Here is a 27,175-nt window from a genome sequence, read left to right as displayed (position 1 = left end):
AATGTTATTTTTGCCACTTTCTCTCTGTTATAATTTTAGCTGTAACAATTCTGAAGTTTTGTTCCTAGAAAAGTGTGTGTTGTCTTGGGACTCTGAGCCTTTGCATATGTTCCCTAGGCTTACAAAGCCCTCTATAAAGTTCATCTGGGAAACTACTACTCATCTTTCAGGTTAATTAGCTGAGTGTTGATGAAGCCTTGACTGACCTTTTTTCTTGCTTCTGGATAGATTAGAAATTCTTTTTGAGTGTATTCATTATAGGAATTGTTACATAGTTTTTGTGTGGCCTTTTGTTTCTCCACTTAGGCTGTGGTTCCTTGGTTTTATGTCACATATTCTTTCATATTTGTTTCTCTTGCCACCTAGCATAGTACCTGGCACATAGCAGGTATTCAGTAAATACTTGTTGAACGTCCACAGCTGTATAGTTTAAATAAAATCATTATGTTTTCCTTAACTTTCATTTGGCCTTTTCTTCAAAATGGTTTTTGGGGGAATGACCTGTTTTGGTTGCTTAAATGATCTGGTTAATTAAAAAGTATATTTGTTCTGAGATACCAATTTTCAGTTATTAGCAGCTTAGGAGACGAAAGTGTATGAGTTAGTTGTTTATAATAAGGCTGTATTCTGGGACTTCCCTGGTGGTCCAGTGGTTGAGACTCCGTGCTTGCAATGCAGTGGGCATGGGTAGTATATATATGTCAGTGCCAGTCTCTCACTTTGTCTCAGCTTACCCTTCCCCCCCCCATGTCCTCAAGTCCATTCTCTATATCTACGTCGTAATTTCTGTCCTGCCCCTAGGTTCTTCAGAACCATTGTTTTTTTTTTTTTAAGATTCCATATATATGTGTTAGCATACGGTATTCGTTTTTCTCTTTCTGATTACTTCACTCTGTATGACAGACTCTAGGTCCATCCACCTCACTACAAATAACTCAACTTCATTTATTTTTATGGCTGAGTAATATTCCATTGTATATATGTGCCACATCTTCTTTCTCCATTCATCTGTCCATGGACACTTAGGTTGCTTCCATGTCCTGGCTGTTGTAAATAGAGCTGCAGTGAACATTGTGGCACATGACTCTTTTTGAATTATGGTTTTCTCAGGGTATATGCCCAGTAGTGGGATTGCTGGGTCATATGGTAGTTCTATTTGTAGTTTTTTGAGGAACCTCCATACTGGTCTCCATATTGGCTGTATCAATTTACATTCACACCAACAGTGCAAGAGGGTTCCCTTTTCTCCACACCCTCTCCAGCATTTACTGTTTGTAGATTTGTTGATGATGGCCATTCTGACTGGTGTGGGGTGATACCTCATTGTAGTTTTGATTTGCGTTTGTTGGCAATCTGTATATTTTCTTTGAAGAAATGTCTCTTTAGGCCTTGTGCCCATTTTTGGATTGGGTTGTTTGTTTTTTGGATATTGAGCTGTATGACCTGCTTGTATATTTTGGAGATTAATCCTTTGACGGTTGCTTCATTTGCAAATACTTTCTCCCATTATGAGGGTTGTCTTTTTGTCTTGTTATGGTTTCCTTTGCTGTGCAAAGGCTTTTAAGTTTCATTAGGTCCCATTTGTTTATTTTTGTTATTATTTCCATTTCTCTAGGAGGTGGGTCAAAAAGGATCTTGTTGTGATTTATGTCATAGAGTGTTCTGCCTATGTTCTCCTCTAAGAGTTAGATAGTGTCTGGCCTTACATTTAGGTCTTTAACACATTTTGATTTTATTTTTGTGTATGGGGTTAGGGAGTGTTCTAATTTCATCCTTTTACATGTAGCTGTCCAGGTTTCCCAGCACCACTTATTGAAGAGGCTATCTTTTCTCCATTGTATATTCTTGCCTCCTTTATCAAATGTAAGGTGACCACATGTGCATGGTTTTATCTCTGGATTTTCTATCCTGTTCCATTGATCTATATTTCTGCTTTTGTGCCAGTACCATAGTGTCTTGATTACTGTAACTTTGTAGTGTAGTCTGAAGTCCGGGAGCCTGATTCCTCCAGCTCCGTTTTTCTCCCTCAAGATTGCTGTGGCTGTTCAGGGTATTTTGTGTTTCCATACAAATTGTGAATTTTTCTGTTCTAGTTCTGTGAAAAATTTCATTGGTAGTTTGATAGTGATTGCATTGAATCTGTAGATTGCTTTGGGTAGTAGAGTCATTTTCACGATGTTGATTCTTCCAATCCAGGAACATGGTATATCTCTCCATCTGTTTGTATCATCTTTAATTTCTTTTATCAGTGTCTTATAGTTTTCTGCATACAGATCTTTGTCTCCTTACGTAGGTTTATTCCTAGGTGTTTTATTCTTTTTATTGCACTGGGAGTGTTTCCTTAATTTCTCTTTCAGATATTTCATCATTAGCGTATAGGAATGCCAGAGATTTCTGTGCATTAATTTTGTATCCTGCTACTTTACCAAATTCAGTGATTAGCTCTAGTTTTCTGGTAGTGTCTTTAGGATTCTTTATGTATAGTATCATGTCATGTGTAAACAGTGACAGCTTTACTTCTTGTTTTACTATTTGGATTCTTTTTATTTCTTTTTCTTTGATTGCTGTGGCTAAAACTTCCAAAACTATGTTGAATAATAGTGGTGAGAGTGGGCTACCTTGTCTTGTTCCTGATCTTAGTGGAAATGGTTTCAGTTTTTCACCATTGAGAACGATGTTGGATGTGGGTTCGTCATATATGACCTTTATTATGCTGAGGTAAGTTCCCTCTATGCCTACTTTCTGGAGGGTTTTTATCATAAATGGGTGTTGAATTTTGTCGAAAGCTTTTTCTCCATCTATTGAGTTGATCATTTGGTTTTTATTCTTCAGTTTGTTAATATGGTATATCACATTGATTGATTTGCATATATTGGAGAATGCTTGCATTCCTGGGATAAACCCCACTTGATCATGGTGTATGATCCTTTTAATGTGCTGTTGGATTCTGTTTGCTAGTATTTTGTTGAGGATTTTTGCATCTGTGTTCATCAGTGATATTGGCTTGTAGTTTTCTTTCTTTGTGACATCTTTGTCCGGTTGAGGTATCAGGGTGATGGTGGCCTCATGGAATGAGTTTGGGAGTGTTCCTCCCTCTGCTATATTTTGGAAGAGTTTGAGAAGGATAGGTGGTAGCTCTTCTCTAAATGTTTGACAGAATTCGCCTGTGAAGCCATCTGGTCCTGGGCTTTTGTTTGATGGAAGATTTTTAATCACAGTTTCAATTTCAGTGCTTGTGATTGGTCTGTTTATATTTTCTATTTCTTCTGGTTCAGTCTCGGAAGGTTGTGCTTTTCTAAGAATTTGTCCACTTCTTTCAGGTTGTCCATGTTTTTGGCATAAAATTGCTTGTAGTAATCTCTCATGATCCTTTGTATTTCTGCAGTGTCAGTTGTTACTTCTCCTTTTTCATTTCTAATTTTATTGATTTGAGTCTTCTCCCTTTTTTCCTTTATAGTCTGGTTAATGCTTTATCAATTTTATCTTCTCAAAGAACCAGCTTCTAGTTTTATTGATCTTTGCTATTGTTTCCTTCATTTCTTTTTCATTTATTTCTGATCTGATCTTTATGATTTGTTTCCTTCTGGTAACTTTGGGGGTTTTTTATTCTTCTTTCTCTAATTGCTTTAGGTGTAAGGTTAGGTAGTTTATTTGAGATGTTTCTTGTTTCTTGAGGTAGGAATGTATTGCTATGAACTTCCCTCTTAGAACTGCTTTGCTGCATCCCATAATTTTGAGTCATTGTGTTTTCATTGTAATTTGTTTCTAGGTATTTTTTGATTTCCTCTTCAATTTCTATAGTGATCTCTTGGTTATTAAGTGGTGTAGTGTTTAGCCTCCATGTATTTGTATTTTTTACAGATTTTTTTTCCTGTAATTGATATCTAGTCTCATAGTGCTGTGGTTGGAAAAGATACATGATACGATTTCAGTTTTCTTAAATTTACCAAGGCTTGATTTGTGACCCAAGATATGATCTATCCTGGAGAATGTTCCATGAGCACTTGAGAAGAAAGTGTATTCTGTTGTTTTGGATGGAATGTCCGAAAAATATCAATTAAGTCCACCTTGTTTAATGTATCATTTAAAGCTTGTGTTTCCTTATTTGCTTTTATTTTGGATGATCTGTCTATTGGTGAAAGTGGGGTGTTAAAGTCCCACTATGATTGTGTTACTGTCGATTTCCCCTTTTGTGGCTGTTAACATTTGCCTTATGTATTGAGGTGCTCCTATGTTGGGTGCATAAATATTTACAATTGTTATATCTTCTTCTTGGATTGATCCCTTGATCATTATGTAGTGTCTTTCTTTGTCTCTTGTAATAGTCTTTATTTTAAAGTCTATTTTGTCTGATATGAGAGTTGCTACTCCAGCTTTCTTTTGATTCCCATTTGCATGGAATATCTTTTTCCATCCCCTCACTGTCAGTCTATACATGTCCCTAGGTCTGAAGTGGGTCTCTTGTAGACAGCATATATACAGGGCTTGTTTTTGTATCCATTCAGCCAGTCTGTGTCTTTTAGTTGGAACATTTAATCAGTTTACATTTAAGGTAATTATCTAGATGTATGTTCCTGTGACCATTTTCTTAATTGTTTTGGGTTTGTTATTGTAGGTCTTTTCCTTCTCTTGTGTTTCCTGCCTAGAGAAGTTCCTTTAGCGTTTGTTGTAAAGCTGGTTTGGTGGTGCTGAATTCTCTTAGCTTTTGCTTGTCTGTAAAGTTTTTAATTTCTCCATTGAATCTGAGTGAGATCCTTGCTGGGTAGAGTAATCTTGGTTGTAGGTTTTTCCGTGTCATCACTTTAAATATGTCCTGCCACTCCCTTCTGGCTTGCAGAGTTTCTGCTGAAAGATCAGCTGTTAACCTTATGGGGATTCCATAGTATGTTATTTGTTGCTTTTTCCCTTTCTGTTTTTAATATTTTTTCTTTGTATTTAATTTTTGATAGTTTGATTAATATGTGTCTTGACGTGTTTCTTCTTGGATTTATTCCTTTCCCATATTAGGGAAGTTTGCAACTATAATCTCTTCAAATATTTTCTCAGTCTCTTTGTTTTCCTCTTCTTCTGGGACCCCTATAATTCGAATGTTGGTGCATTTAATGTTGTCCCAGAGGTCTCTGAGACTGTCCTCAATTTTTTTCATTCTTTCTTCTTTCTTCTTCTCTGTAGTACTTATTTTCACTATTTTATCTTCCAGGTCACTTATTCGTTCTCCTGCCTCAGTTATTCTGCTGTTGATTCTTTCCAGAGAATTTTTAATTTCATTTATCGTGTTGTTCATCATTGTTTGTTTGCTCTTTAATTTTTTAAGGTCCTTGTTAAATGTTTCTTGTATTTTCCCTATTCTACTTGCAAGATTTTGGATCATCTTTACTGTCATTACTCTGAATGCTTTTTCAGGTAGCCTGCCTATTTCCTCTTCATTTATTTGGTCTGGCGGGTTTTTACCTTGCTCCTTCATCTGCTGCGTATTTCTCTGTCTTCCTATTTTGCTTAACTTAGTGTGTTTGGGGTCACCTTTTCTCTGGCTACAGGTTTTTAGTTCTCATTGTTTTTGGTGTCTGCCCCCAGTGGGTACGGTTGGTTCAGTGGTTTGTGTAGGTTTCCTGGTGGAGGGGACTGGTGCCTGTGTTCTGGTGGATGAGGCTGGATGTTGTCTTTCTGGTGGGCAGGACTGCTTCCGGTGGTGTGTTTTGGGGTGTCTGTGAACTTAGTATGATTTTAGGCAGCCTCTCTCCTAATGAATGAGGTTATGTTCCTGTCTTGCTAGTTGTTTGGCACAGGGTGTCCAGCACTGGTGCTTGTTGATCATTGAGTGGAGCTGGGTCTTAGCGTTGAGACGGAGATCTCTGGGAAAGCTCTCGCCGATTGATATTACGTGGGGCCAGGAGATCTCTGGTGGTTCAGTGTCCTGAACTCGGCTCTCCCACCTCAGAGGCTCAGGCCTGACACCCGGCTGGAGCACCAACACCCGTAGAGAACTATGGGAAAAATCTGACTGGTGTCTTGGATGTTTCTTTGTTGGGCGATTTATCCTGCTGGGTGCTCATGGCTGGAAGGATGTGCTGGTGGCACCCAGTGTCTCCTGGATCCCTCCTGCTTGGCACCCCTAGGACCCCCTTGGACAAGAGATGCGGTGCCCGGGAACAAGGGGGTCTCAGCTCCCTCAGCGCCCGGGCTGTCTGGCCCCCTCATGTATTTTAATATTAGCCTTGTAGTCGTCTCCACAGATTTTCTCAGACAGATGAAATAAACTGTCCATGGTCTCACAAGTAACAATCAGAAAGTTTCCTAGTTAGCTGGGGGAATAAGTTGGGGAATGGCTGGGGGAGAAAAAAAGCCATACTGTTTGAATTATGTATCCAGTTCTCAAGTTCTTGAGTCAGGGTCTTATTTACTGTATGAGTAGTAAAACAAGAAGGAAGAAGTGGCTTAAACCCTTGGACTCCACTTGATTTCAAGGGAAGAAACTTTTTTGTCCAGGCAGTCTCCTTCAAGATGGATATCAGTAGTAGTGATGAAAAAAAAAATGCTACTCTAGTAATAATAGCATTATAGATAGAAATAGTCTGTATGTGTGTGTCATCAAATTTCAAAAGCAAATAGTAATAGTAGTAGTGAGTATTGTTGAAATATGATTCAACTCCTGCTGCTCAGTTACCTGTATCATATGTTATGAGTGTGATACGTCATCCCAAGTCTGTGGTCAGGATTTGTCCAGTTTCCCCAATCCTTAGTCACATCCCTGCTCTCATTTACCAATTGTCCTAACATACCCACTTGAATATATTTAATATGCATCCTGTATATGTAGGTGTCCTTATAAAATATTTGGTGGTGTTATGTATGCATTTTTTCAGTTTGCATAAATAATTGTGCTATATATTTTGTTCTGTTTCTGTTTTTATCAACACTTTCGCAGAATCTTTCCATGTTTTTGAATGTATGCTCCACTTCCAAGATCAAAACAATATTCTACATTTTCCAGTTAGATTTCAAGTTTTACATTTTACCTTTATGTCTTTGGTCCATGTGGAGTTCACCTTTTTGTGTATTGTGAACTAGGGATACAACTGTTTCTCCCTTTAAGTGAGCCATTTTCTCCAACACTGTTTAGTAAATAATACATCCTGTATGTACAGACTTGTAGTATCATTTTTATCATTAACAATTACCCATAAATAGATCTGTTTTGGAAATACCTGTTTTGTTCAACTGGTGTTGTAGATTGTCTCTTACCAGTACAGAACAGTTTTCTCTGGAATGTGTCACAGTATCTGGTAGGGCAAGTCTTCACCTCTTTGTTCTTCCCTTTAAAAGTTGACTTAGTTATTCTAGGACTTTTACTTTTTCATATTAATTTTCTGAAGTGTTTGACCTCAAAAAATTCTGCTGGGGTTTTCACTGGAATTTCATTGAATTTATATGCTAAAGATTATCTGCCCAATACTGTGAAATTTAGCTTGCATCAACTCCATTTGGGAGAAGCAGGAGTATTCTAGACACTCTTAACATCCTGTAAAAAGAAAAGGTACGGACTGGGGATTTAATGGGTGTTGAGAAGAGCATTCATAACCCAACAGCAAAGGTAGGGAGTACAGAGCTTAAGGAAAGGGCAGGTGGGCCAGCTCCTTTATTTGTTTCGGTTTTCTTTGTAAATTTCTCAGGTTTGACTTAAACATGAGAGGCAGCGTAGCCTTGATGCAGGATGAGAGATACAGCTTTGTAGCCATAGACCAGAGTCAACTGAGCACCCAGAAGCACTATTCTCCCAATCAAAAAGTCTATTTATGAAGGAAATTTTGCAGTATATGAACTGGGAAAAATATTTCCAACTTATATAATAATGAAGTTCAAAGTATGTAAGATGCTCTTGAAAATCATTATGGAAAGGATTAACATTTCAGTTTTTAAAAACAGGCAAAGATCATCAACTGCAGTTCCCAGAAGACATACAAATTGTTAACAAATTTATGGGGAAAAAAAGCTTCTCAATAATAGAAATGTAGATGGAAATTTGTACTTGTGTGTGTTGTCAGATAGCGAAAGGATAATGCTCACTCCATTTTGGTGAAGGTGTGGGCCATCAGGTACTATTCTGATAGTGTCAGAGCGTTGGTTTTTAAAAATTAATTAATTAATTAATTAAATTTTATCTTTGGTTGTGTTGGGTCTTTGTTGCTGCACCCGGGCTTTTTCTAGTTGTGGTCAGTAGGGCTACTCTTGTTGCGGTGCGCAGACTTCTCGTGTGGTGGCCTGTATTGTTGCAGAGCACGGGCTCTAGGTGTGTGGGTTTCAGTAGTTGTGGCATGTGGGCTCTAGAGCTCAGGCTCAGTAGTTGTGGCGCCCGGGCTTAGTTGCTCCGCAGCATGTGGGATATTCCCTGACCAGGGCTCAAATCTGTGTCCCTTGCATTGGCAGGCGGATCCTTAACCACTGCGCCACCAGGGAAGTCCAGTGTCAGAGTGTTATTGGTACCACTTTTGAGGTTCATTTGACAATATGTATCACATTAAATATATACATAATATGGGTTTGGAGGAAATGGGGTGTTTAAGTGAAACAGTATTCGTCATGAGATGATAATTGAAACTGGATGGTGAATATCTGATGGTTCATTATACTTGTCTACTTTTGTATATATTTATAATTTTCTACAATAAAAGGGAAAATGCATATTCTTTGATATAGTAATTATTCTTTATGAATTTATCTTATATAGTATTTGGAATACTTTAAAAATAAAATGTAAAAGGATGAACTTTGTATTATTGCCTGTAATAGTAAAACACTAGAAAATCCTCAATGTTCCTCAGTTGGGTAATAGTTGGAAAGTAGCTTAACAGCTAATGGAAAGATTATCTTACATACTTTTATTATACAGATGGACATTACATAGGCTAAGATACATTGTTATGTGAGAAAGCTTGTAGAGCACTACATGTAATAATCCACTTCTTTTAAAACATATGTAAATTATATCTACATATGGATTTTATATGTAAGAAAAATCAGGAGATGAACAGTTTTCTTTTCATCATTACTTCTTTTCAGGAAGTAGCATGGGGAATTTTCAGTTTTGATTTCTCTATTATTTATTTAAACAGCTGCATGTTTACCTTTGTAATCAGAGAGGAAATAATAAATTCTAAAATTCCAAAAATCAATTTAACTTCTAGTAAAGCATACATTCTAGAGAGGAGGGAACTAATCAGTGACAGTAATGGGGGGATAGTACAGGGAGATCAGCTCAGTGCTTTGCGACCACCTAGAGGGGTAGGATGGGAAGGTGGGAGGGAGACACAAAAGGGAGGAGATACCGGGATATATGTATATGTATAGCTGATTCACTTTGTTATACAGCAGAAACTAACATACCATTGTAAAGCAATTATACTCCAAGAAATATGTTAAAAAATGGGGGGAAGTTCCTTAGAGGGGAAGATGTACATTGTTTATCCTAGTTATGTTTGAGTTATGGTATTATGGGTCATTGAGTCATTTACCCTTTATTTGCTTTCTCTAAAATTTCTTTGGGCAGAGGAATTTTCTTTTTTTCTTTTATTTTTTTACAATCCACACATGAAATAGCTTTATTAGTACCATAATGTCTAATTTAGGGGCAGAGGAATTTTAAAAGAGGGTAATAATTTTACAGAATATCTGTTTATTAAAGCAGTTTTATATAATACATGATTTATGTTCTCCATGTTTATATGGATAAAAGATTGGTGTGCATTTGCCTTAGAATGTGAATTAGAGTCTCTTGTTTACTCAGAGCAAACAGATTATTTGTGCATAGATTCATTTTTAGAAAACATGTTACTTTAAATATGGATGTTTTTGAATTGAATTTGAACTTTATAAATTTCATATAACCTTTCTGACTTTTATGTACCCTGCCCTATATAGAGCTTTGAGGATACAACTGTGAATAAGAGTAACACACACATTCCCTGGTTTTGGTGGAATGTTTGGGTGGGAGAGTGGTGGTGTCTGTTGCAGTGGGTTTCAGACTAAATGGGAATGACTGTAAGAGCAGAGACAGTTAAATGTGTATAACTTTCTCCCAAAGGTTTGGCTGTGAATGAGAGGGAAGAAATAATAGGAAGTGGTGGGAGGGGCGGAAGGAATCAAGGGAATTTTAGTTCTCCTCTTTTCCCGCCTCGATCCTTGCAAGTTTTTAAGAATAGTTGAATGCTACTGGGAAGGTGCCAGTAGAAAGAGTTATTGAATGCTGGCTCTGGTCTGTAATTCTATAACCTTGGTCAAGTTATTTAATCTGTCTTCTTAGAGTTACAGTTTTTTCATATGTAAAAAGGGATCTGTGAAATTGTTATCTGGAAAAATGTCTCCATAACATTGTTCTGAGTATTATCTCTGTTCTGCTGGCACAGTAAATGGCTCATAATGGGGGCTTAACAAATGATCTGTGAAAGAATAAATATGCAGAAAGCTTAATGTGTGGTTGAGCACATAGTAATCACTCAAGTAACTTTTCCCCAGAGGTTTGGCTGTAAATGGAAGGGAAACAATAAGGAGGTGGTAGTGGGAGGGGGTCATAAGGAATCAAGGGCAAGTGTTATTAGATTAGGTACCGTTGATACACGATACACCAGAAACACTAGGTGGAAACACTAGGAGATGGAAAAAAAATTTTTAATGGTTCATTTCTTAAGGTCTAAGGACATACATGTCCTCGTGTAGTGGGAGTAATATAGTGGAGAGTAAGATGGGGACAGACCTTGCCATCAAAGGTGAAAAAGGGAGGGAATTTGTTGAAGCAATAGCAGAGCATATGAAACTATTTGGGAATGTTTGCAGTTTTGATTTTTGTACATCTTCCACTCTAGAATTGGAAGGCTGTAGGTCATTGTAGTCACCCTGGCATTCTGTTGAGGTCATTTCTCACCCATAATTAATTAGGTTGCTCAGGCTTTCAGTTAGTTTTTTTAACTTAAGGGAAGCAAAGTGCTGCTGTGACCACTGGATTTGTAGCTTTCTAGAAAGTTACTTGCTCACAGGGTCATTTTCATACTGTGATTTGAAGGTATTGTTTCACTGTCTGGAGAAAGTTCTCAGCCTGGCATTGAGCATTTGTGCTGATAAAATTTATTGTAGTGACTCATTCTCCATTTTTACTTATCTAGGACTCATCTTACCAGGCTTTTAAGTCTTTTTACCCTTGTAAGTATAGTATTGAAGTGCCTTTTCCTTACAGCTGACTCTGACAATAATGTATGACAATATATATTCCTTTATTTAGAGCATGGCTCTTAAAATGTGATCCATGGGTCCTTTCAGGTGGTCTGCAAGGTCTAAACTATTTTCATGATAATACTAAGATGTTGTTTGCTTTCCCACTGTGTTGACATTTGTACAATGGCGTAAACACTGTGTTTGGTCAGACTGCTGTGTACCTTAGCGTGAAACAAGACATCAAACTGTGCTAGCATTCTTTATTTTTGAGCACTCACAGTAAAACAAACAAAACACACATGTGCACACACATGCAGAAAACCCTATTTCATTCAAGAACATTCTTGATGAAACAGTAGAAATTATTTTCACTAAATCTTAATCTTGAGTTCAGGCTTTTAATGTTATGTGTGACAGAATAGGAAATATATATATATATAAAGTATTAATGCCATTGTTTGAGTTGCTGGCTGAGCTAGTAGCTTTTCCATGGAACACCATTTTTTACTTGAAACAGTGACTTGCTTTGGTATATGGTGGGTACTTTCTTGACACACTCATTTCACTTATATTTACTTACCATTTTTAGTTTCCTAGATCTGTTCCTATGGGTTGGAGCTGCCATCTGGTGTCATTACTTAAATACAATTTTGTTCCCACCAACACCTCTGTGCTCTCATTGTCAAATATATTTCATTCTTGTATGTTATAGGCCTAACAATATAGTTATGTACATATTTTTCCATATGTTTCCTTTAGAGGAAATATGCATTTATACTGTCTTTTATAATTACCTTATTACTTTTCCTAGTGTTCTTTGTTTTGTGTGTGTGTGTGTGTGTGTGTGTGTGTATTTGAATTTCTACCTTGGTTTACTTAATTTCAACCTTAAGAACCTCCTTTATTTCTTATAAGGTAGCTCTGCTAGCAACAAATTCTCTCAGGTTTTGTTTATCTGGGAGTATCTTTATTTCACCTTCATTTTTGAAAGACAGTTTTGCTGGATATAAGATTCTTGATTGACAGGTTTTTTTCTTTCAGTGCTTTGAATATGTCATTTCACTGCCTTCTGGCCTTCATTGTTTCTGATGAGTAGTTAACCTTACTGGGGTTTCTTTGCATGTGATGAATTATTTTTCTTCTTGCTTTCAAGATTTTCTCTGTCTTTCAGCATTTTTACTGTGGTTTGTCTGGATGTGTATCTCTTTGTATTTATCCTACTTGGAGTTTGTTTAACTTCTTGGTTATATAGATTAATGTTTTTTTAGCAGATATGGGATGCTATCAGTCATTATTCTTTTGGATATTTTTATTTTTTTTAATTTTAAGTTTTTTAATAAATTTTATTTATTTATTTATTTATTTATTTTTGGCTGCATTGGGTCTTTGCCGCTGTGCCTGGGCTCTCTCTAGTTTTGGCGAGTGGGGGCCACTCTTCGTTGCAGTGTGCGGGCTTCTCATTGTGGTGGCTTCTCTTGTTGCGGAGCATGGGCTCTAGGCACACGGGCTTTAGTAGTTGTGGTTCACGGGCTCCAGAGCACAGGCTCAGCAGCTGTGGTGCACGAGCTTAGTTGCTTCGTGGCATTTGGAATCTTCCCGGACCAGGGCTCTAACCTATGTCCTGGGCATTGGAAGGTGGATTCTCAATTTCTGTGCCACCAGGGAAGCCCATATTCCTTTGTATATTTTTAAAATGTAGTGTATCTTTCAAACTGAAACTCTGTACACTTTAGAAGTGTGTAGAGTTTCTCTTCCCTCCTCCAAGCCACTGGTAATCCCCATTCTACTCTCTGTCTCTATCAATTTGACTGCTCTTATAACCTTATGTAAGTGGAATTATACAGTATTTGTCCATTTTGTCTGGCTGATTTTGCTTTAGCGTAATGTCTTTAAGGTTTGTTCATGTTGTAGTTTATGACAGAATTTCCCAGAATTTGTTTATCCTTATAGGTAATGAAAATAAGTATTCCCAATTGGAAACATTTTTTTTCTTCCCTATTTGTTTTGTTTTTACTTAACTTTTATACTGTTTTTGAATTATCGTCTATCTAGTTTTACGTACTGTTGTATGTTTAGTTAGTAAAAAAAATCTAAATTGGGAAAGTGAAACCAAACAAATACGGCTTTGTTTTCTTTAAGAAAGCTGTTGGTGGTATGCTATGCTGTTTATACAATAACTGATATATAAGTTACAATGTAATTTTGGGGTCTTATGCTTAAAAAATGTAACTGATCTTATAATTGGCTTCTCAGTTGAGTATGATTTGTGAAATTGGTGGCTCTTAGTTTTTTTTTTTTAAACTTCCATTCTGCATATTTGAGGGACTGTGACACATTCCCGTCAATAAACAAGGCTTAATTCAGTAGTGATTCCCTGGAGGTAGGTCATGACTACCCTTCCAGTGGGTTGAATATACCCAACTACCCAGAGTCACTGGTTAGTGTGTTTTAACTACATGTGGCATAATCTTTTCTTAAGCTGAAGTACAGTTGATTTGCAGTGTTTCATGTGTACAGCAAAGCGATTCAGTTATACATATACGTATATATGTGTATATGTATGTATTCTTTTTTTTGTTCACATGGCGTGCGGGGTCTTAGTTCCCTGACCAGGGATTGACCAGTGACCCCTGCATTGGGAGCGTGGAGTCTTAACCCTGTACTGCCAGAGAAGTCCCTATATATGTATTCTTTTTCCGATTCTTTCCCATTATAGCTTATTACAAGATATTGAATATTGTTTCCTGTGCTATACAGTAGGTCCTTGTTGTTTATCTGTTTTACCTATAGTAGTGTGTATCTGTTGGCCTGATCATTTTTATTCTTTATCAAGTGCTTATGAAATTGTACTATGCAGCTTCTTTTAGTTTATCTAAACCTAGATATGAGATTCACGGCATCCTTTGCTTATGACCATGGCCTACCCACTTCAACTTACAGCTGTCATTTTGATGAGAGCTGCCCTGAATATGTTACCTTGGAGTGGTTGCTGAATCCTGGCCTCATTGAATGAATATTGACAACTGCTATCATTTTATTTTAAGCTTCTTTGTTTCTGGAGTTTTTATGATTTGAGGTACTTGTTAATATTTTCCCTAAATGTAAGGTTTTCAGTAAGTAAAAAAATTTGATTAATACATGAAATATATGATTGTTATAAAATAAGCTCTATAAGTAAATCAGTCCTGTTCTGTTTCGTTTTATTAATTTTTATTGGAGTATGGTTGCTTTACAATGTTGTGTTAGCCTCCACAGCACAACAGAGTGAATCAGCCATACACATACAGATATCCCCTCCCTTTCAGTCAGTCTTATATATGGTTATTTATTTCCTAAACAGAGACTCTACAGGGGCAGGTAATTCACTGGTCCACAAGCGGTCTCCTTTACGTCGAAACCAAAAGACCCCAACATCCTTGACCAAGCTGTCTTTACAGGATGGACATAAAGTCAAAAAGCCAGCATGTAAATTTGAAGAGGGTCAGGATGTCCTAGCTAGATGGTCAGATGGCTTGTTTTATCTTGGAACTATCAAAAAGGCAAGTTACCTTAATATCTTTTGCAGTTTCTGTAGTAAACTTTTAATAATATTGGATTGAAATTTAACTTCGTGGTTTTGATTTTAAAAGAAATCACCATAAGTTTTCCTCTGTATTTCAGATAAACATATTGAAACAGAGCTGCTTCATCATATTTGAAGACAGTTCTAAATCCTGGGTTCTCTGGAAGGACATTCAAACAGGCAGGTGCTACTATTTCCCTTGGACACGATTTACACTAAAATTTTATTTTCTTCAGCTTGTCATTTTCTAGTGTTTTCTGTTTAGTACAGTGTATTAAGATAACTAAAAAAATCCATGTATTCTTCAGAGTCTTCAAGGAGTTATAATCTATTTTATAGACCATAAGAAGAACAAGAATTGCTCTGTTAGGGTAGAGATAGATTAGACGACAGATGCATCACTGATGCGCACATGTATAAATTATTGTTAGGACCCTTCTAAGAACTTTGAAGAAAAATTTTAGTTACTAATATGAGTAACACAACTTCACCTTTGCTGTTACTTGGCTGTATTAGTACAAAGTAATATAGAGAGCTAATATTTATTGAGAACATACTGTTTGCCAGATGTTTTGGGGAATTAGGACTATTAAATACCTTTAGAATGCTAGAAATATTCATTGATAAGAATAGTTTAAAATTACTGCTTAGTTATGGTTTTTTATGTTTAGATGGGAAAATGAGGCTGTATTTGGGTACAAGTAAAAATGAATACAGGTATGCTTTGGTTTGGTTATAGGTATGTTTCTTGTTATGCTTTTTATTTTTGCAAGCTATAATCACTGTATGTTTTTTGAATCTGCTAAATAAAGGTATTTTTTTCAGGTATCTATTTCATGGAAAGTGCTTTATAAAAAATTATGAATAGTAAAAATCTGAGTACTTCAGCTGCACACTAAAGCCCTACTTTTGGTATCCTTTTAATGGGTTAATGGGCCTGCACTAAGGTGTTTTTATATCTCCCCCTGTAGAAAGGAGACATTCTGTAAAGTATTTATCAATTGGGTTTTTAATTTGAATCCCAAATGCGACTTTATGGTAGGTTACTGCTGTGTTCAATTTCTTGATTTCACTCTTAGTTTTTTTTTAAAGAATAAAAAAAGTTCTGGTAAAGGAATTGGAATGTTGTAGTTGCCATTTTTATACATGGTACTCAGGGATTAGGTGGAGAACTCAATAGCTGTTACTCTAGTAAAATGTCTTTCTAGTGAAAGAAACTTTTTACAGTTTTTAGGACTTATCAGTTTAAAGGTCTAAAGTTACGTTTTGAATCTCAAATTGAGGGGTCAGTGAGGAAAGGAATAGGAGGCAGATAGGAGGTCTCCAGCAGTAGTAATATTGAACAGATCTTATTACCCTGCATACAGAATTATCCCTTTTGCTTAGTTTGTAAATATGGTTCTCTATGGTGGAACTGAAACATGTTATACTGCTTCTGTTCCCGTTGTATTAACTATGTGTCCCTTTCAACTTTTCTACCATTTTGAGGTGCCTGTGGGTTACATATAGGTCTGTCTTTGTGTTTTCTTCCCTCCCTCCCATCCTTCCTCCCTTCCAGAAGGGAAGAAGAAAACCAGTTGTACATAGATAGAAAGTTGTTGTGAAAGTGAGGGGGTCTTGTCCTACATGTGGCATATCCAGTATATCAGTTCAGTGGTCTGTGGTTGTTTTTTCCTCGCTGGCTCCTTTTACTATCCTCATAATGAGATAGGATAGCTACTTGACCATTTAACTCTTTGTAACACCCAGAAAGTAGCACACATGTATGTAACTTGCAGTTGATATAGAATGGGTAAGTGAACCTGAAAATTGCAATATGGCAGATGTCAGTGTGGAGTGTAGCTTTAGTAGTTTTCTTCCTGTAAGGATCCTGCTTATAGTAGTTATATATCAAAATAACTTAAAAATTATAGTAATTTCACTCATAAGATTCTTTTAAAATTTTTTCGTAAGTAGGAACAATGTATAGTCATATTGGTAGTCAAAGAAATGTACGTTACAACAGGGAGATAGTATATTAAAACCATTAAATAATTTTAAAAGGATTTTTAATCTTAATACCTAATACTGTTATGGTTTCTGTGAAAATGATACACTGCTGGTGGCAATGTAAATTTCTATTTTGGATATTTAATAGTTGCAGTAAATACATAAAGATGTTTTATATGCTTTCATCTATACAGCAGACTCATTTGTAGCAGTTTATTCAAAAGAAATAATTCATAAGTAAAAAATCTAGATGAAAAATATTTGCTGCAGCTTTCTTTTAACAACAACAAAAAATTTGGCATATCTAAGATGAAATGGCTTTATAGTCATTTGGGTTTAGAGTGAGGGAGACTATAGAAGGCCACTAAGCTACACGGAAAGTTTTTGTAAACTTGATGATAAAAAAGACATGTTGGATTTCACAAGTAAAGGCAATTCTCTGCTTCCTCAGGATTGTTTCCTGAGGGTGAACGCATATTGTTTGACGGATCAGCATCCTCTTTTACGAGGAACTGCCTTCTCCTACACCAGTCCACATGGTTATAGTGGGAGTCAGATCAGGCACCTACCACAATCTGGGCTATTGGTCCTTTTCCAGGAAGTTGCAGATTTGGACTGAGAGGTTCTAGGCTCAGTCTGGTCGCTCTCGTGACTGGAGCCATAAACTGAGAAACTATGGGAAGCCACATCCAGCCAAGCAAACAAAGCCTGGGAGAGGAGAGGAGAGAGGACAAGAGCCAAAACAAAAAAGGAAAAATGCAAAAAACGAACAAGCAAAAAATTTGGTAACCTGCATATCTAAGAATAGAGTCATAATAAAGTAAACTTGGTTCTTTCCACTGGACAGAATATTATACAGCTTTTAGAAGTTATACATTTGAAAACTACAGTGTGAGAAATGCTTTTGATGGAAAAAACATTACATAGTATTAATGAAAAGAAGCATCTCACAGTGGAGAGAATATGGACTCTGGTGTATCTGGGTTTGAATCCTAGCCTTGATACTCCGTGACTGAGGGTACTTGGATTATATACTTTATCTTTCTGAGCTTCAATTCTTCTCTATAAATAGGATATGTATCTAATAAATTGTGGAATTAAAATAATATGTATCAAGAGCCTAACACAATGCTGGCTCATAGCACAAAATTGTACCTTTTTATTATTGTTGGTATGTGAATAAAGTGTATGTATTAGTATTTTAACTATGTATATTGAAATTCATGAGAAGAGATTATTGGAAATAATTGTGCTAAAGTGATAAAATTATATTCTAAATTTTGCAGAATAAAATTGTTTTTAGAATAAAAATGTTTAAGGAAGAAATAACTTACCTATTCAGGTAAAATGTAATTAATAACTGGAACCCCTCATTTTTGTTTCAGTGGGTTATTGTTTAGGTATGTTGTTTGACACCATAGTTCCAGATTTCAGAAGCTGGAGATCAAATAATTAGTGTTCAGCCTTTTTTATACATTAGTAAGTAAAAAGAAGTGTTCAGAATCTTGAGAGTAGGGAGTCATTGGCGGATCTTCCTTGCCCCTTTTCTTTAGTCTCATGATGTTACGCAGTGTAGGGTGAATGAGTAATGTTCATGGGTAGGTGTGTGTTCTGGAGAGTAGTTCTAGTGTTCACAAAACATCCCCTTCTCTCGCCTCCCAAGAGGGTGGGAATATTGGAAGTAAATGGTAAGGGATCCTGCCTGAGAGCAGTTTAAATTATGCCCTCTGCCAAAAAGCAGATTAAATTATGAATGTAGACAGTGAGGCATCTTAAGTTAAAGGTAGGAAGAACACAGATAAGGAGCAGAGAGAGAGCATTTTGTGTATAGTACTTTGCCTTGAGAAAATACCATTATGATCTAGGAAACAGACATTGCCAATATGGGCTACTCACTGAGTAAAAAAAGTGGTTTTGTTATATGGAACAATTCTTTATGTATATTTTAAATATTTCAGGAGCCACTGGAAGTGGGGAAATGGTCTGTACAATATGTCAAGAAGAGTATTCAGAAGCTCCCAATGAAATGGTTATATGTGATAAGTGTGGCCAAGGTAAACATTGATTTTTTTTTTTAATCTTGTGGAAAAGTTTTATTACATACTTAATGCCCCTGTTGAAGATTAATGATTAAAAATTCTTTACATTGGTAATTTGAAGCTGTTACCATAAGTTTAGTCATCAGTTGTAAATATATTAACGTAGGAAAAGAGAATACTAAAATGCCTTCTTTAAATTGTGTTGCAGTATTTATTAATAAAAGAGAATTTGCTTTATGCTTTTTTTGATATTAAGGATATCATCAGTTGTGTCACACACCTCATATTGATTCCAGTGTGATTGATTCAGATGAAAAATGGCTCTGTCGACAGTGTGTTTTTGCAACAACAACAAAGGTATCTTTTAAGTGTTTTGGGCTAACGCCCTAAATGGAATTTGTAAGACACTATCAACGTAATGATTGTGTACGTTGAAAGTTTATTTGAATGAAATGAGCAATCAATCTTGGGTAGAAAGAGGTACTGCTTATTGTTTGACTAATGATGCTTAAGTGACTTGCAACTATTCTTGCACTTATTTTCTGATAGTGGTCTTGGAATTGGGGCAATAATTTGAAAGAAAAGACAACAAAATAAATAAAGATTATTATTGGTCAAACAGTTTGTGATATGGTAAGAAATTTAGAATGGAAATTTCTTCATAAGTTTCAGAAGCATTTTAAAATTATAGAATTGTATTTAAAATTTTATCCTTCACTCTTTTAAATAACTTTTTCCCTCTAATATAGAGGGGTGGTGCGCTTAAGAAAGGACCAAATGCCAAAGCATTGCAAGTCATGAAGCAAACATTACCCTATAGTGTGGCAGACCTTGAATGGGATGCAGGTCATAAAACCAATGTCCAGCAATGTTACTGCTATTGTGGAGGCCCTGGAGAGTAAGTAAATATGGTTATTTAATGCCCTTAATTTTTAATTGCTTATATTGTCCACTTTATTTTTGTTATTGATTGTGGTATGGGAGTGATAGTGAATTGTAAATGCATGAAAGTATCAATAAAGAAAATTGGGAGGGATTAGAAGCTGTAGTTTTATTCATCTTTATCATTAAATGTTTGCTAAATAAGTGAGTCAGAGTTCTAATTAAGAATGTTTAGAAATTTACCTTTAACTTCTGATCACTGGTTCTAGTTCTGCTCTTTGTAACTAAACACATGCATCTTATCTTTCTTAGGAGGTAGCTCTTAAAATACTTAAATCCAGTAATCGTATTTCCCACTCCCATGACTCACATACCAAGTGTTCTCTTTTCTAGGCTTAAAATCTCCATTCCTATCAAACATTCTTTATGATGTGTTTTCCAAACTCTGTCTTTGTTGCTCTTCAGTTTTTGAAAGTTTACTCTTGAAATAATGGTGCCATGATTACAAAATGCAGTGTTTCCAGGAATAATCTGACAGAATATAACGAAGCTATTAGAGTTCTAGGTATTATGCTTCTGTTGCAAGGAAAGATTGTATTACCCCTCTTTGGTCGTCCCATCATATTCTTTTGGCTCATTATGGGTTTGTAGATGGTCAACTAAAACTAAAGCTTTTAGTTCTTTTTTTCATACAAGCTGATATTAAACCAAATTGTGCATCATGTATTTGTACTACATTTTAAAAAATGTTAGTGGATAACTTTACATTTAACTCTATTAAATTATAATTATTGGTTTCTTAAATCTTATCAGACTCCATGTTTCTCTTAAGACAGGGCTGCTCTCTAGAAGAATGCTGGGACATATAAGATGTTCAGTGATGAAAACATGAATAAATGAATATGTAAATGAATGAAATTTTAGTTCTTCATTCTACCTTGTCTCTAGTCTTATGGAATTTTTATTTGTGGTTTAACATTTTTATAACATTTCTCAGTTTTTGGTTGCCTGCAGGTTTAAGAAGCATTCTCTCTGGTTTCTTTAAATCATTTATAAGAGCTAAAGTGAACCTAGAGATTGATCTTTCTCCTTTACTCATTTATACCTAGCATCTTAGTTTATAAACATTATTTTATGAAGCAGATTGTTCATTGTTCTTTAAGTTTTATGAAGCAGATTGTTCATTGTTCTTTAAGTACTATGACTTTATGAACTATGTTTGATATTGCTAACACTTTAACACCTAACAGAGTACTTAGAACATAGTATTCATTAGTCTTTTGATGAATGAATGACCTTACTAGTAGCATCTTGCCTTTGCCTGTGTATGGCTTAAAATTAACGTGGGGCTAACTTACTGAGCAAAAGAATTATTTGAAGAAAAGGCGTTATTTGGGTGGCAAGTAAGGATATTAAAACCATGTACTAACTAAAAAGAGAGGATATCTTTAGCTGAAGATTCAGTTTTAGCATCTTCAGCCATCTGAAAGAGAACAAAATTTGTCACAAAGCCTTCATACCTGGTGGAGTTTTAGATTAGATTTGTGGTTATGTTAACCAAATTTATTAAATTGCTGTACTCCTTTTCTTTTCATTATAAGGAACAAGAATAATAGAAACACAGTGAAGGCATAAAGTTGCCTATGGCTATTTGGTATATGAGACAAATAGCTCTACATATCAGTGACCTCTGAGACTGTTGATGTGAAAAAATCCCAGGCTTCACAAAGATCCTTTACTAATTAGGACCCAGGCACTTACTGATTAGAAATAGTAGATGTAGCTTTCAAGAGCTTATAAATTCTCATGGATAAAAGAGAAGAGGAATGAAATGGTCAGTATTAATAACCTTTTTGGGAAGAAAACGTTTAGCACTAAATATACCAGAAATGTGATACTGTAATCAGAACTATATTCTGTATGTCACTTTTGTCGTTGTTTTTTTTTTTTTAAACTTTACATCATGAAAGGTAGTAATTTTAAACTTTTTCTTATAGCTGGTATTTAAAGATGCTACAGTGCTGCAAATGTAAACAGTGGTTTCATGAAGCTTGTGTGCAATGCCTTCAAAAGCCAATGCTATTTGGAGACAGGTGAGAGAAGGGCATTTGACTGATTTCTTTTTTTAGCTTTTTAAAATTGTATTTATGTTTTTTCATTTTCACATTTCTAAAAGTAGTTTTAATAATGATTTGTAAAAGGTTCACCTTGGGAATATATTGTTTAATATACTTAAAGTATATATAATTTAAAAAAGCACATAATTTTTGTACTTTTGGATATTGCAGAAAGCTTTTAAGTATTTGACCGGTGAACATATTTGCACCTATTGCCCCACAGTACTCTAAACTATTCTCATTGGTACCTTCTTTTAAAGAACCTCAAGGGGATCCAAAGAACCTCAAAGATAGACCTAATGTCTTTTTGGATTAAGAGAGCATGAAATAGCAGAGAGAGCTCTAGAAGAAAAATTAGATCACTAAATGTAACATCAAAAACTCTGGGTTTAGATTTTAGCTTATGTGATTTATTGTCTTTCTGACCTTAGGAAGGTCAGCTTGTCTCCTGGGCTTTTTCTACCATGTTGTTTTGAGCATTGAAAAGTGACAATGTGTATAGGAGTAGCCATCACAATTCCCGTTACACACAAGCCATTAGTAAACTATGCCTGTATATCAATCTGTATGTGAACTCTGAAGGTCTCTAATGGTTAAAAAAAAATTGCCCCTTTCCCCCATATACAAACTATTTTATTATTTGTCATTACTGGAAAAGAAACTCTTTAAAGCACAGTGTCATGATTCAAATTATATTTTGCTTTGTGTATCAGTCCTTATGTCAATCGTAGGATTTGCACTTGCTGAATATTAATTTTAATTGTTAAATAATTTATATGTATTCTTGATTACTCAGTATATAACTTTTCTTTTTTCCTTAGGTTTTATACATTTATTTGCTCTGTCTGCAGTTCTGGACCAGAATACCTCAAACGTCTACCATTACAATGGTAAGTATGGACATTTCTGTTAAGGAACAAAAAAGAGCCATATTTTTAAATCTACAGGATGAAACTTTCTATATAGATTTACTTACCTTAAATAAAAATTTGTTCTTCTTTATGCCTGGCTTTATTTCTTTTCCTGTATTTATCCTCAAGCCTGATGTCATCTTCCCCAAAGATTATCTAGTTTTATTGCTGAAGTAGTAAGCCCATTCAGTTTCTAATGGCATAAAAAGTAACTTTCAAATATCTTTTAGATCTTCAAAATTCTTATTCATGTTTCTAGTTCTTTTGGGCCTTCAGAATAGCATCAGTAGAACAGAGAAACGTCTTATAACAAATATACCAATTTCTGCCTCAGTTAAGTAATCCTTGGGCATGGGAAGTACGATGAATTTTGGAGATTTACTGAAAATGTTTATATAGTAAGTGCTTAGAAATTTTTGTCAAATATTTTACATATTTTAGGAAAAGATAAGATTTAATTCATGAATCAGATAAAAGTCTGTTAAAGTGTGATCCATTTTGTAGCTTATGTAGTAGTGAAAACATGAAATTTTAGATCATAAGTTATTTTTTCTTAGAGTCAGGTCCTCTTTGAATGTATTTCAAGAAATCAAATATCTTTTAATTTTTACTATTCAGGATAAATTAAATGTTTAGTTAATGTTTTTCATTTATTTTCATATGTAATGACTTATTGTGAATATGACTTGTGATATTAACCCTCTGTTCACCTAAATACTTTGGATTTTTTAATTGCTGGTTTTATAAAAATATTGTGTGATTTTTAAACAATAACCAAAAACATTGTTTTCATAAAGTTTGATTATTTTTGGATTCCAGGGTAGATATAGCACACCTATGCCTTTACAACCTAAGTGTTATTCACAAGAAGAAATACTTTGATTCTGAACTTGAGCTTATGACATACATTAATGAAAACTGGGATAGATTGCACCCTGGAGAGGTAGGTGGTCTTAGAGCTAACTTCATTAGCTACTTAATGTCTTTTTTGTTTTGTTAAAAGCAACTATCGCACATGTATAAGCCATACGTCTAAAGTAGCATTTTATGTTTAGTTAGGGAGAAATAATCTTTGGTGAGGCTATAGCCCTCATTCTCCTGTTTGTTGCCTCTTGACTTGAGGAAAAATGTAGGAGGAAGTAAATTACTTGATTCTTCCATTTTCTGAAGTGAAAATCACTGTAGATAAAGATAGAAGGGAGGGAGAAATCCTTATTATTGGGTATCTTACTTATGATTCCTCCCCCTTTTCTTCTAAGTTTACTCTAAACTTAGAGATGGGGACTTCCCTGGTGGCGCAGTGGTTAAGAATCCACCTACCAATGCAGGGGACATGGGTTCAATCCCTGGTCTGGGAAGATCCCACATGGAGCAACTAGTGAGCCTGTGCTCTAGAGCCCATGAGCCACAACTACTGAGCCCGCGTGCCGCGACTGCTGAAGCCCATGCACCTAGAGCTCGTGCTCTGCAACAAGAGAAGCCACCACAATGAGAATCCCACGCACTGCAACGAAGAGTAGCCCCAGCTAGCCACAACTAGAGAAAAGCTCATGCACAGCAACCAAGACCCAATGCAGCCAAAAAATAAATAAATACATAAAACTTAGGGATATAACCAACACTCTTCTTTCCTCTCTTGTTGGTACTCCCTTATATATATTTAACTTCCAGGAATAGTGAGACCCGATAGTAGTGTTAGCTAAGTTAGAGAGTGAAGCTACCTGAGTTAGAGATTATCCCCCTCATTCTGACATCTCATTTGCTTTTTGTTTGCAAAGTGTAACCACTCATGCTGGTTTACAAAGAGTCTTTTTTTGAAAAAGCAATGTAAAAATTAATGCATATTCATTGAAGATTTTGAAACTACAGAATAGCACAAAGAAGAAAATAACTAGAGTAACTTTAATATTTACTTTGTTTTTAGCATTTATTTAGAATTATTAAAATACAGATATTAAATATTAAAATATGGACATTAAATTTTTTGTTTTATAATATGTGGAATTAGTCATGCATTACTTTTTGAGGTAAAAACTAAACTGATTTGAAATTTAGGAAGAGTTTCTGCATCTGTAGCTTTTAGACGTGAGGCAGTTTATAAGGTTCACATCAAGTAAGATATCAAGTTTTTTTTGTTGTTGTTCTGGGGGTTTTATGGGGCATCAAAGACTGCATAATACACATTTATTTAAAAGTTAGTGGTAGATCAGTTGCATAAAATAAATACCTGTGGAATACTTAGATTTTAAAATCAAAGATATTAAAATCAATTGAGCTAAGGTGTTTTGAGTGTTAGAAATTGGAATATAATACTCATTAAGTTTTCTGTTAAAAGCTTTTTTCAGATGACTTTTGAGAGAAAGTGAGTGACTTGTAAATTTGATAAATTTTAATAAACTGATTAGTAATGGGAGAAAAAAGTGAAAGGCATTGTTAAGTATAGTGTTCTTTATAGTCATCTTAATATTTAATGTTCTAATACATTAATTTGAAATGCTTTCTTTCTAGCTATGGTTCTTTCAGCACTTCATATGCAGATACATCTATATTCCTTTTAGTACACTTTATGTTTTACATGATTAAATTCTGCATTGGTTACCTCACATAGATAGCGGGCATGCATATAAAAACTCAAGTTTTGGGACTTTCCTGGTGGTCCAGTGGTTAAGACTTTGCCTTCCAATGCAGGGAGTGTGCGTTCGATCCCTGGTGGGGGAGCTAAGATCCCACATGCCTTGTGGCCAAAAAACCAAAACATAAAAAACAGAAGCAATATTCTAACAAATTTAATAAAGACTTTAAAAAAGTGGTCCACCTCAAAAAAAACCCCAAACAAACAAACTCAAGTTGTTTTATTTATTTCAAATGCTATCATTTTTTATTAAAATAAAAATGTAATTTAGATTCTATTGAAGAGGCTGAAAATAATAAAAACCATAATTAGATGTTTTTAAAGAAATGAGTTCAGTTTATGAATTTCAGGTATCTCAGTTCCAACTAAACTTCTGACACGTCAGAAAAAGTTTATTTCAGCAATAGGTACATGTTTTATTTTTTGTAACCTATGAGATAATGTCTTAACACATAAGAAATTTCAATTTCTTATTCTTTGCCAAAATGGAAAAATATATCTCTTTTATATAAAAAGTAAAAACATGATTACAATCTAATATAACTTTACAACAGAAAAGTTTTACTTTTCTGAGGAGTGTTTCATTTTTGGGAGCCATAAAATTTATTATCAGAACAAGTGACTTTCTAGTCACTTCTCATTGCTCTTTCTCTGCATTTAAAAAAAAAGAAAATATTTCAGACGTCTTAGGTTAGTCATCTCATCCTCAGACTAGTTATTTACAGATGGAAGTTGAGGTTTTAATCCTCTGTATTAATATTTTCATCTTAATATTGTAAATGGTTTTTAGAGTGAGATTTTAATGATAAAGAGACCATACAATTTGTCAGTAATATTTTTTCAGTGTTTTCATTTAGTTTACTTCTAAATGTTTGTGGTAATAGAAACAAAGATAATACAAATAATGTATTATTCCAAATTATTAAAGTAGTAAATCTTTGGTTACCTGAAATTGAATTGCAAATTAAATTTTGTCACAAATTCAAAATTAGGTTAATAAAATTTTCTTTTTGTTTATATTTATATTCAAAATCTTTTTATAAAATAACATTAATTACAGTTATCCCTTGATATCCATAGGGAATTGGTTCCAGGACCCCCTTCAGATACCAAAATCTGAGGATGCTCAAGTCCCTTATATAAAATGTTGTAGTACAGTTGGCCCTTAGTATCTGATTGATTTTCTGCAGTTGGAACCCAGGGATACTGAGGGCCAACTGTACTCTCAAAACATGAGAATTGCTGTATGCTAAGTATATTACAGGCATACCTCAGAGATATTGCGGTTTCAGTTCCAGGCTGCTGCAATAAAACGAATATCACAATACAGAGAATCACGAATTTTTTGGTTTCCCAGTGCATACAAAAGTTATACTTACACTACACTGTAGTCTGTTGTGCACAATAGCATTTTGTCTTTAAAAAGCAATGTGCATACCTTAATTTAAAAATAATACTGTTGCAAAAATGGAGCTGATAGACTTGCTTGAGGCAGGGTTGCCACAAACCTTCAATTTGTAAAAAGACACAGTATCTGTGATGCACAGTAAAGTGAGGTAAATGAAAGGATGTATGATTGTATTGGTTAGTTGAGTACGTTGGAACACTCAAGTCATTTTGAACATCAGTTCTTACTATACATACTATAGATTATATGACAAAGACGTTTGCTCTAGAATTTTAGAGAGTTTATTTTAGAGAGTACATTTTAGAGAGTACAGTTGACTCTTGAAGAACGTGGGGTTAGAGGCACTGACCCTCTGCACCCTGCCCTGTCTGCAGTTCTGCACCTGCAGATCCGACCAACCGCGGTATGGTACTGTAGTATGTATTTAGTGAAA

The 27,175-nt window shown here is 35.1% G+C and overlaps 1 protein-coding gene across 6 annotated transcripts in view; it reads left to right on the top strand.

The window, feature by feature from the left end:
* Positions 1-27,175, top strand: part of MTF2 (metal response element binding transcription factor 2) — an 85,747-nt gene that overhangs the window by 44,331 nt on the left and 14,241 nt on the right. For 2 of the 6 annotated variants that reach the window (XM_033863500.2, XM_073810948.1), the window contains 8 exons: positions 14,543-14,741; positions 14,863-14,944; positions 18,712-18,807; positions 19,049-19,149; positions 19,542-19,690; positions 21,672-21,767; positions 22,613-22,681; positions 23,522-23,645. In XM_033863500.2, the coding sequence (XP_033719391.1) occupies positions 14,543-14,741; positions 14,863-14,944; positions 18,712-18,807; positions 19,049-19,149; positions 19,542-19,690; positions 21,672-21,767; positions 22,613-22,681; positions 23,522-23,645 (916 nt within the window). Of the gene's footprint in view, positions 1-14,542; positions 14,742-14,862; positions 14,949-18,711; positions 18,808-19,048; positions 19,150-19,541; positions 19,691-21,671; positions 21,768-22,612; positions 22,682-23,521; positions 23,646-27,175 lie in introns of those variants that run through there. The other 4 variants (XM_033863507.2, XM_073810950.1, XM_033863515.2 and 1 more) reach the window with 4 other exon arrangements.

This window comes from Tursiops truncatus, chromosome 1, assembly GCF_011762595.2.
Source record: "Tursiops truncatus isolate mTurTru1 chromosome 1, mTurTru1.mat.Y, whole genome shotgun sequence".
NCBI classification, from domain to species: domain Eukaryota; kingdom Metazoa; phylum Chordata; class Mammalia; order Artiodactyla; family Delphinidae; genus Tursiops; species Tursiops truncatus.
This window is presented reverse-complemented; position numbering and strand designations above follow the sequence as displayed.